The 14,218-nt window shown below is 30.5% G+C and overlaps 1 protein-coding gene across 1 annotated transcript in view; it reads right to left on the reverse strand.

Annotated features, from left to right (window-relative positions):
* Positions 1-355: 355 nt before the first annotated feature.
* necab1 (N-terminal EF-hand calcium binding protein 1) overlaps positions 356-14,218 on the reverse strand; it is a 50,903-nt gene continuing 37,040 nt past the window's right edge. Inside the window, exons 11-13 of the mRNA XM_061931049.2 lie at positions 11,080-11,157; positions 3,909-4,000; positions 356-1,447 (exon numbers count right to left, since the gene is read on the reverse strand). Coding sequence (XP_061787033.2) covers positions 1,416-1,447; positions 3,909-4,000; positions 11,080-11,157 — 202 coding nt within the window. The 3' untranslated portion in view covers positions 356-1,415. The remainder of the gene's footprint in view (positions 1,448-3,908; positions 4,001-11,079; positions 11,158-14,218) is intronic.

Raw genomic sequence — 14,218 nt, forward strand, 5'->3', positions numbered from 1 at the left:
TCAACAACATACAATACATTTAATCATTTTCATCTTTATTCTACATTTAACAACATAAAATAAATTCAAGAATATTAATGAATTTAATAATACTAATAAAATTGATGACTGCATAAAACTAAATAAAATAAAATTCATCTTTATCCTACATTGAACAACATAAAATAAATTAAATAATCATGTTTATTCTACATTTAGAATATCAAATGAATTATAACTATCTTTATTGAACACTTAACATAAAAATAAAGTAAATAATATTCATATTTATTCTCCATTTAACAATATAAAAATAAATTAAATAATAATCTTTATTCTACATTCAACAACATAAAAAATTAAATAATAACAATCTTTATTCTCCATTAAACAACATAAAATAAATTAAATAATATTCGTCTTTATTCTACATTTAACAACATAATAAATTAGAGAATATTAATGAATTTAATAATAATCATCTTTATTCTACATTTAACAAAATAAAATAATCATCTTTATTCTACATTCAACAACATAAAGACAATTAAATAATAACAACCTTTATTCTCCATTAAACAACATAAAATAAATTAAATAATATTCGTCTTTATTCTACATTTAACAACATAATAAGTTAGAGAATATTAATTAATTTAATAATAATCATTTTTATTCTACATTTAACAACATAATAAATGAGAGAATATTAATGAATTTAATAATAATCATCTTTATTCTACATTTAACAACATAATAAATTAGAGAATATTAATGAATTTAATAATACTAATAAAATGTATAACTGCATAAAACTAAATAAAATAAAATTCATCTTTATCCTACATTGAACAACATAAAATAAATTAAATAATCATGTTTATTCTACATTTAGCAACATAAAATAAATTATAACTATCTTTATTGAACACTTAACAACATAAAAATAAAGTAAATAATATTCATCTTTATTCTCCATTTAACAACATAAAAATAAATTAAATAATATTCATCTTTATTCTACATTCAACAACATAAAAAAAAAAATAATAACAATCTTTATTCTCCATTAAACAACATAAAATAAATTAAATAATATTCGTCTTTATTCTACATTTAACAACATAATAAATTAGAGAATATTAATGAATTTAATAATAATCATCTTTATTCTACATTTAACAAAATAAAATAAATAAAATAATCATCTTTATTCTACATTTAACAAAATAAAATAAATAAAATAATCATCTTTATTCTACATTAAACGACATAAAAATGTCAAATATTTCACTTTTCAGTCACACTTGTCTGATGCATGACGTCATATTCATAAATACTTTTGACGTTTATCCTTGCAGCCTAAACAATGATGTCATCACCATGACGACATGAGTGATGATGGGTCATATTCACACTGAAGGTCATGTCCAAGGTCAGTTGTTGTTGTTGAGGACCCACCAAGACGCTGCAGAGCAAAAACATTTCAATATTTAATTATATTTAATAATAATAACAATTATTATTATAGTAGGTATTAGAGATGCGCGGTTTGCGGACACAACCGCGGAGTCCGCGGATTATCCGCGGATCGGGCGGATGAAATTAAAAAAAATTATATTTTATCCGCGGGTCGGGTCGGGCGGTTGAAATAAAACAAAATTAGATTTTAAATACAAAACAACCCACCTGCCGAATCAACTAGCCCTGAAAATGGATGGCGCTGGAGCGTCGGGCCCATACCCGGCCGTCGCCGGCAGCGAGACGCGCTTGGAGGTGCGCTCAGCGCGGCTCCCATATGATTGCGCACTGGTGTGCGTCTGGGTCGTGACAGCGTGGCACGCGAATGTCTGCACTGCATTGGATCAGTCTCCTTTCTTTAACAGGCAAAAGCTTTATAACCTCACCATACCTGCCAACTTTTGAAATCAGAAAAACCTAGTAGCCAGGGTCCAGGGGCCGCAGGCCCCGGTAGGTCCAGGACAAAGTCCTGGTGGAGGGTTCAGGGCTTCGCCCCCCGACGCAAAATGATTATTAGCATTCAGACAGGTTAAAATGTTGCTAAAACCATCACTTTTCTATCAGTCACAGTGACTTTTCAAAACAAAAATATTACAGCAAAAATCATATGGGTTGATTGACATGTTTAGTCTGTAAGCTAACTTCAATAGTTTGAAATTATTTTGACAGTTAATGCCAGTTATCCTGTCAACCTTTCACAAGACTTCAATTTGTTCATTGAAAGTATAAACACTTTTTACAGTAAACAAATGGTAAAACAGTACTAAACAATTCCATTAAAAAAAAAATTGGTGTCATTATTAACTTTCTGTCCAAGCTTGTATAATCTACTGCCTTGTTCAATTGTAAAAAATATTCTGTGCCTAAAATTCACATTTCTATCACAATTATCATACTGTAAACATGGTAAGCTAACTTCATTAAAATTAATAGTCCTGTCAATAGCATGGAATTACAATTCAAATGTCGTTTTTTTGTAAGCCTTTCAAAAGAATTCAAAATATGAAAAATGAATGAAAATGAATTGAAGCCATCAGACACTTGAAAAGTGGCACATCACATCTCTAATGTAATCATTTGAACTTTTCAACAGAAATAGCACTGCAAAAATATTAAGGACATACTTCTGTATTTTGGTAGTTATGCTGTCAACATTTAACAAGATTTCTTCAACTTGGACTTGAAAGCATAAATAGTATAAACACTTTTAACAGTACAATTGCGCACTAAACACGAAGCAAGGCCAAAGCGCATGCATGGTGCAGGAGAACAAAGGACTTCTTTCATTTAAGGTTTGTGATAAACCATCAAACTCATTCGTTAAAAGGACTCTATAGTAATATAAAGTGAGTTTTTCTGGACATTATCATGCAAGAAAAGTTTATTTTTGGGACCGCGATCACCGCGTAATGATTTTTAAAGGTTGCATTACATTATTAACTGTCCCATGTGATCAGCCAGTGCGATTGGAAGTCCATGCTCAATTATTGCCTCCGTAAATAAAACTTCGGCATTTATCACATCCAAAGAATCTGTTTGGGCGACAAAAAACGTTGAAAGTTTTCCACTTGTATCGCTAGCAACGGCATTAGACTTGTGTTTTTTTGTCCCAACGTGCTTTACATCACTAATTCCTCCGTGTCCGATCGAAAAATCTTGTCTGCACAAGGTGCAATTCGCGTAGTTTTCACCCTTTTTTTTTTAATTAATGAAAAACCGTATTTTTTATCACTGCAACCGTAACCCGGAATAGGTTGATGAAAACCGTACGAATTACGGGAAAACCGGAGTAGTTGGCAGGTATGCCTCACTAATGCCTTGCATCGTCTATATTAGATATATAACAACGGGCGGGTGCGGGCGGGTGCAGTTCTGATCGAATGTTACATCGGGTGGATGGCGGATGGTTGACGACTTTCTGACGCGGTTGCGGATGAAATAATTGCCTATCCGCGCATCTCTAGTAGGTATATATGATTACTAGGTATTAGTATTGTATAACATTTGTCTTCATAAATGTGTAATACATATTATAATATACATTTACTGATATTTGCATACTGGAATGATACAATTATTGTATATATTGTTGTACACTATTCAAGAATACTACTAAAAGTACACTGAACAGAAATATAAACGCAACACTTTTGTTTTTGCTCCCAATTTTCACGAGTTGAACTCAAAAGATGTAAAACTTTGACGAGATTCACAATAAAAGGCCACTATGAAGAAATGCTCACTAACACAGCTTTGTCCTCAATAAAGTACATGTAGAGTGAAAGAATGAAGGTGATAATGTCACTTTTTAATAGTCAATAGTAAAGGTACTTTAGTGTAGTATTTGAAGCAAAAGTGTACTTTCTACAGGTGTACACAAGAGTAGTATTTGAAGAAGTTCTTGTTACCAGGAAGTAGCATAGTAGTAATAATCTCCGGAGTTTCCAGGAAGTCCACGTTGGCTCTTTGGAAACTTTTACTGTAGTTGTTCTGTACGTGCCTGTAAAACACGCATAATATAATAATTATAATAATAAACATAAATGTAGTTGTTGTGTAAGTGCCTATAAAACACACATAGAATAATTATAATAATAATAATAAACATAAATGTAGTTGTTGTGTAAGTGCCTATAAAACACACATAGAATAATTATAATAGTAATAATAATAAATATAAATGTAGTTGTTGTGTAAGTGCCTATAAAACACACATATGTTTATTATTATTATTATAATCATTCTATGTGTGTTTTATAGGCACTTACACAACAACTAAATGTATGTTTATTATTATTATTATTATATTACTGTGTTATGTTTATTATTATTATTATAATTATTCTAAGTGTAGTTGTTGTGTAAGTGCCTATAAAACACACATTATATAATTATAATAATAATAAACATAAATGTAGTTGTGTAAGTGACTATAAAACATACAGTAATATAATAATAATAATAATAATAATAATAATAAACATACATTTAGTTGTTGTGTAAGTGCCTATAAAACACACATAATAATATCATCATAATAATAATAAACATAAATGTAGTTGTTGTGTAAGTGCCTATAAAACACACATAATATAACTATAATAATAATAATAAACATAAATGTAGTTGTTGTGTAAGTGCCTAGAAAACACACATAATAATATAATAATAATAATAAACATACATGTAGTTGTTGTGTAAGTGCCTATAAAACACACATAATAATATAATAATAATAATAAACATAAATGTAGTTGTTGTGTAAGTGACTATAAAACACACGTAATAATATAATAATAATAATAATAATAAACATAAATGTAGTTGTTGTGTATGTGTCTATAAAACACACATAATATAATAATAATATACATAAATGTAGTTGTTGTGTAAAGTGACTATAAAACACACATAATAATATCATCATAATAATAATAAATATAAATGTAGTTGTTGTGTAAGTGACTATAAAACACACATAATAATAATATTAATAATAAACATAAATGTAGTTGTTGTGTAAGTGCCTATAAAACACACATAATAATATAATAATAATAAACATAAATGTAATTATTGTGTGAGTGACTATAAAACACACATAATAATATTATCATCATAATAATAATAAACATAAATGTAGTTGTGGTGTAAGTAACTATAAAACACACATAATAATATAATAATAATAATAAACATAAATGTAGTTGTTGTGTGAGTGCCAATATAACACACATAATAATATCATCATAATAATAATAAACATAAATCTTGTTGTTGTGTAAGTGCCTATAAAACACACATAATAATATCATAATAATAATAATCAACATAAATGTAGTTGTTGTGTAAGTGCCTATAAAACACACATAATATAATTATAATAATAATAAACATAAATGTAGTTGTGTAAGTGACTTTAAAACACACATAGTAATATTATAATAATAATAATAATAATAAACATAAATGTAGTTGTTGTGTAAGTGCCTATAAAACACACATAATAATATAATAATAATAATAATAAACATAAATGTAGTTGTGGTGTAAGTAACTATAAAACACACATAATAATATAATAATAATAATAAACATAAATGTAGTTGTTGTGTAAGTGCCTATAAAACACACATAATAATATAATATTAATAATAATAAACATAAATGTAGTTGTTGTGGGAGTGCCAATACAACACACATAATAATATCATCATAATAATAATAAACATAAATGTAGTTGTTGTGTAAGTGCCTATAAAACACACATAATAATAATATAATAATAATAATCAACATAAATGTAGTTGTTGTGTAAGTGCCTATAAAACACACATAATGATATAATAATAATAATCAACATAAATGTTGTTGTTGTGTAAGTGCCTATAAAACACACATAATAATATAATAATAATAATAAACATAAATGTAGTTGTTGTGTAAGTGCCTATAAAATACACATAATAATAATATAATAATAATAATAATAATAATAATAAACATAAATGTAGTTGTTGTGTAAGTGACTATAAAACACACATAATAATATAATAATAATAATAAACATAAATGTAGTTGTTGTGTAAGTGCCTATAAAATACACATAATAATAATATAATAACAATAATAATAATAATAATAAACATAAATGTAGTTGTTGTGTAAGTGACTATAAAACACACATAATAATATCATCATAATAATAATAATAAACATAAATGTAGTTGTTGTATAAGTGCCTATAAAACACACATAATAATATAGTAATAATAATAATAAACATAAATGTAGTTGTTGTGTGAGTGACTATAAAACACACATAATAATATAATAATAATAATAATAAACATAAATGTAATTGTTGTGTAAGTGACTATAAAACACACATAATAATATAAAGATAACAATAATAAACATAAATGTAGTTGTGTGAGTGCCTATATAACACACATAATAATATCATCATAATAATAATAATAAACATAAATGTAGTTGTGGTGTAAGTAACTATAAAACACACAGAATAATATAATAATAATAATAAACATAAATGTAGTTGTTGTGTAAGTGCCTATAAAACACACATAATAATAATATAATAATGATAATAATAAACATAAATGTAGTGGTTGTGTGAGTGCTAATACAACACACATAATAATATCATCATAATAATAACAAACATAAATGTAGTTGTTGTGTAAGTGCCTATAAAACACACATAATGATATAATAATAATAATCAACATAAATGTTGTTGTTGTGTAAGTGCCTATAAAACACACATAATAATATAATAATAATAATAAACATAAATGTAGTTGTTGTGTAAGTGCCTATAAAATACACATAATAATAATATAATAATAATAATAATAATAATAATAATAAAAAACATAAATGTAGTTGTTGTGTAAGTGACTATAAAACACACATAATGATATAATAATAATAATCAACATAAATGTAGTTGTTGTGTAAGTGACTATAAAACACACATAATAATATCATCATAATAATAATAATAAACATAAATGTAGTTGTTGTGTAAGTGCCTATAAAACACACATAATAATATAATAATAATGATAATAAACATAAATGTAGTTGTTGTGTGAGTGACTATAAAACACACATAATAATATAACAATAATAATAATAAACATAAATGTAATTGTTATGTAAGTGACTATAAAACACACATAATAATATAAAGATAACAATAATAAACATAAATGTAGTTGTGTGAGTGCCTATATAACACACATAATAATATCATCATAATAATAATAATAAACATAAATGTAGTTGTTGTGTAAGTGCCTATAAAACACACATAATAACATAATAATAATAATCAACATAAATGTAGTTGTTGTGTAAGTGCCTATAAAACACACATAATAATAATATAATAATAATCAACATAAATGTAGTTGTTGTGTAAGTGCCTATAAAACACATAATACTATCATCAAAATAATAATAAACATAAATGTAGTTGTTGTGTAAGTGACTATAAAACACACATAATAATATCATCATAATAATAATAAACATAAATGTAGTTGTTGTGTAAGTGCCTATAAAACACACATAATGATATAATAATAATAATCAACATAAATGTAGTTGTTGTGTAAGTGCCTATAAAACACACATAATAATATAATAATAATAATAAACATAAATGTAGTTGTTGTGTAAGTGCCTATAAAACACACATAATATAATAATAATAATAAACATGAATGTAGTTGTTGTGTATGTGCCTATAAAACACACATAATATAATAATAATAATAATAACAAACATAAATGTAGTTGTTGTGAAAAGTGACTATAAAACACACATAATAATATCATCAAAATAATAATAAATATAAATGTAGTTGTTGTGTAAGTGACTATAAAACACACATAATAATATAACAATAATAATAATAATAAACATAAATGTAGTTGTTGTGTAAGTGCCTATAAAACACATAATAATATAATAATAACAATAAACATAAATGAAGTTGTTGTGTGAGTGACTATAAAACACACATAATAATAATATAATCATAATAATAATAAACATAAATGTAGTTGTTGTGTAAGTGCCTATAAAACACACATAATAATAATATCATCATAATAATAATAAACATAAATGTAGTTGTGGTGTAAGTAACTATAAAACACACATAATAATATAATAATAATAATAAACATAAATGTAGTTGTTGTGTAAGTGCCTATAAAACACACATAATAATATAATAATAATAATAATAAACATAAATGTAGTGGTTGTGTGAGTGCTAATACAACACACATAATAATATCATCATAATAATAATAAACATAAATGTAGTTGTTGTGTAAGTGACTATAAAACACACATAATAATATCATCATAATAATAATAAACATAAATGTAGTTGTTGTGTAAGTGCCTATAAAACACACATAATGATATAATAATAATAATCAACATAAATGTTGTTGTTGTGTAAGTGCCTATAAAACACACATAATAATATAATAATAATAATAAACATAAATGTAGTTGTTGTGTAAGTGCCTATAAAATACACATAATAATAATATAATAATAATAATAAACATAATAATAATAAACATAAATGTAGTTGTTGTGTAAGTGACTATAAAACACACATAATAATATCATCATAATAATAATAAACATAAATGTAGTTGTTGTGTAAGTGCCTATAAAACACACATAATGATATAATAATAATAATCAACATAAATGTTGTTGTTGTGTAAGTGCCTATAAAACACACATAATAATATAATAATAATAATAAACATAAATGTAGTTGTTGTGTAAGTGCCTATAAAATACACATAATAATAATATAATAATAATAATAATAATAATAAACATAAATGTAGTTGTTGTGTAAGTGACTATAAAACACACATAATAATAATAATAATAATAATAATAAACATAAATGTAGTTGTTGTGTAAGTGACTATAAAACACACATAATAATATCATCATAATAATAATAATAAACATAAATGTAGTTGTTGTGTAAGTGCCTATAAAACACACATAATAATATAATAGTAATAATAATAAACATAAATGTAGTTGTTGTGTGAGTGACTATAAAACACACATAATAATATAATAATAATAATAATAAACATAAATGTAGTTGTTGTGTAAGTGACTATAAAACACACATAATAATATCATCATAATAATAAAAAACATAAATGTAGTTGTTGTGTAAGTGCCTATAAAACACACATAATGATATAATAATAATAATCAACATAAATGTTGTTGTTGTGTAAGTGCCTATAAAACACACATAATAATATAATAATAATAATAAACATAAATGTAGTTGTTGTGTAAGTGCCTATAAAATACACATAATAATATAATAATAATAATAATAATAAACATAAATGTAGTTGTTGTGTAAGTGACTATAAAACACACATAATAATATCATCATAATAATAATAATAAACATAAATGTAGTTGTTGTGTAAGTGACTATAAAACACACATAATAATATCATCATAATAATAATAATAAACATAAATGTAGTTGTTGTGTAAGTGCCTATAAAACACACATAATAATATAATAATAATAATAATAAACATAAATGTAGTTGTTGTGTGAGTGACTATAAAACACACATAATAATATAATAATAATAATAATAAACATAAATGTAATTGTTGTGTAAGTGACTATAAAATACACATAATAATATCATAATAATAATAATAAACATAAATGTAATTGTTGTGTAAGTGACTATAAAACACACATAATAATATAATCATAATAATAATAATAAACATAAATGTAGTTGTTGTGTAAGTGCCTATAAAACACACATAATATAATTATAATAATAATAAACATAAATGTAGTTGTTGTGTAAGTGACTATAAAACACATAATACTATCATCATAATAATGATAAACATAAATGTAGTTGTTGTGTGAGTGCCTATAAAATACACATAATATCATCATAATAATAATAATAAACATAAATGTAGTTGTTGTGTGAGTGACTATAAAACACACATAATAATATAATAATAATAATAAACATAAATGTAATTGTTGTGTAAGTGACTATAAAACACACATAATAATATAATAATAATAATAAACATAAATGTAATTGTTGTGTAAGTGACTATAAAACACACATAATAATATAAAGATAACAATAATAAACATAAATGTAGTTGTGTGAGTGCCTATATAACACACATTATAATATCATAATAATAATAATAATAATAAACATAAATGTAGTTGTTGTGTAAGTGCCTATAAAACACACATAATAACATAATAATAATAATAAACATAAATGTAGTTGTTGTGTAAGTGCCTATAAAACACACGTAATAATATAATAATAATAATAAACATAAATGTAGTTGTTGTGTAAGTGACTATAAAACACACATAATAATATAATAATAATAATAATAATAAACATAAATGTAGTTGTGTGAGTGCCTATAAAATACACATAATAATATCATCATAATAATAATAAACATAAATGTAGTTGTTGTGTAAGTGCCTATAAAACACACATAATAATATAATAATAATAATCAACATAAATGTAGTTGTTGTGTAAGTGCCTATAAAACACACATAATATAATAATAATAATAAACATGAATGTAGTTGTTGTGTAAGTGCCTATAAAACACACATAATAATATAATAATAATAATAATAAACATAAATGTAGTTGTGGTGTAAGTAACTATAAAACACACATAATAATATAATAATAATAATAAACATAAATGTAGTTGTTGTGTAAGTGCCTATAAAACACACATAATAATATCATCATAATAATAAACATAAATGTAGTTGTTGTGTAAGTGACTATAAAACACACCTAATAATATAGTAATAATAATAATAATAATAATCAACATAAATGCAGTTGTTGTGTAAGTGCCTATAAAACACACGTACTAATATAATAATACTAATAATAATAATAATAATAATAATAATAATAATAATAATAAACAAAACTTACTTCTTCCACATGTTGTTGTGCTCCCAGAACTCATAAAGGATGAAACGAGACTCATTGGCCAGCCGCTGCACCGCCATGCTGGGAGTCGCACAAGTCATGTGATCATAGAATTAAACGTCATGTGATCATGAAATAAACGTCATGTGACCATAAAAGGATAAGTCATCCATCCATCTTCTTCTGCTTATCCGAGGTCGGGTCGCGGGGGCAGCAGCCTAAGCAGAGAAGCCCAGACTTCCCTCTCCCCAGCCACTTAGTCCAGTTCCTCCCGGGGGCTCCCGAGGTGTTCCCAGGCCAGCTGGGAGATAAAGTCTCTCCACTGTGCCCTGGGTCTTCCTCGTGGTCTCCTATCGGTCGGACAGGAAGTGTTTAGGGCATTCTGACCAGATGCCCGAACCACCTCATGTGGCTCCTCTCCATGCGGAGGAGCAGCGGCTTTACTCTGAGTTCCTCCTGAATGGCAGAGCTTCTCACCCTATCTCTAAGGAAGAGCCCCACCGCCCGGCCGATTGTACTCGTGATCTTGTCCTTTGGTCATAACCCAAAGATCATGACCGTAGGTCAGGATGGGAACATAGATCGACCGGTAAATTGAGAGATTTACCTTCCGGCTCAGCTCCTCACAATCCATTCTTCCCTCACTCGTGAACAAGACTCTGAGGTACTTGAACTCTTCCACTTGGGGCAAAATCTTCTCCCCAACCCGGGAGAGAACCATGGACTCGGACATGGAGGTGCTGATTCTCATCCCAGTCGCTTCACACCCAGCTGTGAAACCGATCCAGTGAGAGCTGAAGATCCTGGCCAGATGAAGCCGTCAGGATCACGTCATCCGCAAAAAGCAGAGACCTAATCCTGCAGCCATGAAAACCGGATCCCCTCAATGCGCTGACTTTGCCTTTAGATTTTCTTTCCATATAAGTTGTAAACAGAATCGGTGACAAAGGGCAGCCCTGGCTGAGTCCAACCCTCACTGGAAACGGGTCCGACTTACTGCCAGCAATGCGGACCAAGCTCTGACACTGATCGTACAGGGAGCGGACCACCCCAATCTGACAGTCCAGTACTCCATACTCTCTGAGCACTCCCCACAGGACTTCTCGAGGGTCGAATGTCTTCTCCAAGACAACAAAGCACATGTAGACTGGTTGGGCAAACTCCCATGCACCCTCAAGGATCTTGCTAAGAGTGTAGAGCTGGTCCACAGATCCACAACCAGGACAAAAAACACATTGTTCCTCCTTAATACGACTTTCAACTATCCAGCGTAGCCTCCTCTCCAGTACACCTGAATAGACCTTACCGGGAAGGCTGGGGAGTGTGATCCCACCCATAGTTGGAACACACCCTCTGGTTCCCCTTCTTAAAGAGAGGAACCACCACCCCGGTCTGCAAATCCAGACGTACTTCCCCCCGATGTCCACACAATGCTGCAGTCTTGTCAACCAAGATAGCCCCATAGCATCCAGAGCCTTAAGACACTCCAGGTGGATTGTCTCCAGACACTCCAGCAGTATTGACAGTGCAGTGCTTCCCTGTCCTGAGGCGGTGAATGGTGGCCCAGAATCGCTTCGAAATGAACCGGAAGTCATTTCCCACGGCTTCTACGAACTCCTCCCATGTCCGAGTTTTTGCCTCTGCGACCGCCAAAGCCACCTGTCCGCTACCTCTGGAGTCCTATGAGCCAAATGGACCCGATTGGACTCCTTCTTCAGCTTGACGGCATCCCTCACTGCTGGTGTCCACGACAGGCTCCAACCACCTTGCGGCCACAATTCCGATGGGCTAGAGTTCCAGGGTCCAGTCAGACTCAATGTCCAGCGCCTCCCTTGTGAAATGCTCAAAGTTGCTCCTCCTGAATCCAAGCTTTGACTATCCAGCGTGGCCTACTCTCCAGTACACCTGAATAGACCTTACCTGGAAGGCTGGGGAGTGTGATCCCACCCATAGTTGGAACACACCCTCCGGTTCCCCTTTTTAAATAGAGGAACCACCACCCCGGTCTGCAAATTCAGACGTACTGCCCCCAATGTCCACACAATGCTGCAGAGTCTTGTCAACCAAGACAACCCCATAGCATCCAGAGCCATAAGACACTCCAGGTGGATTGTCTCCAGACACTCCAGCAGTATTGACATTGCAGTGCTTCCCTGTCCTGAGGCGGTGAATGGTGGCCCAGAATCGCTTCGAAATGAACCGGAAGTCATTTCCCACGGCTTCTCCGAACTCCTCCCATGTCCGAGTTTTTGCCTCTGCAACCGCCAAAGCCACCTGTCTGCTACCTCTGGAGTCCTATGAGCCAAATGGACCCGATAGGACTCTTTCTTCAGCTTGACGGCATCCCTCACTGCTGGTGTCCACGACAGGCTCCAACCACCTTGCGGCCACAATTCCGATGGGCCAGAATTCCAGGGTCCAGTCGGACTCAATGTTCAGCGCCTCCCTTGTGACATGCTCAAAGTTGCTCCTCCTGACTCCAAGCTTTGACTATCCAGCGTGGCCTACTCTTCAGTACACCTGAATAGACCTTACCGGGAAGGCTGGGGTGTGTGATCCCACCCATATTTGGAACATACCCTCCGGTTCCCCTTTTTAAATAGAGGAACCACCACCCCGGTCTGAAAATTCAGACGTACTGCCCCCAATGTCCACACAATGCTGCAGAGTCTTGTCAACCAAGACAACCCCATAGCATCCAGAATCTTAAGACACTCCAGGTGGATTGTCTCCAGACACTCTAGCAGTATTGACATTGCAGTGCTTCTCTGTCTTGAGGCGGTGAATGGTGGCCGAGAATCGCTTCGAAATGAACCGGAAGTCATTTTCTTCTCTGAACTCCTCCCATGTCCGAGTTTTTGCCTCTGCAACCGCCAAAACCACCTGTCTGCTACCTCTGGAGTCCTATGAGCCAAATGGACCCGATAGGACTCCTTCTTCAGCTTGACGGCATCCCTCACTGCTGGTGTCCACGACAGGCTCCAACCACCTTGCGGCCACAATTCCGATGGGCCAGAATTCCAGGGTCCAGTCGGACTCAATGTCCAGTGCCTCCCTCATGACATGCTCAAAGTTGCTCCTCCTGAATCCAAGCTTTGACTATCCAGCGTGGCCTACTCTTCAGTACACCTGAATAGACCTT

The sequence above is a fragment of the Nerophis lumbriciformis genome, linkage group LG37 (genome assembly GCF_033978685.3).
Source record: "Nerophis lumbriciformis linkage group LG37, RoL_Nlum_v2.1, whole genome shotgun sequence".
In the NCBI taxonomy this organism is placed as follows: Eukaryota; Metazoa; Chordata; class Actinopteri; order Syngnathiformes; family Syngnathidae; genus Nerophis; species Nerophis lumbriciformis.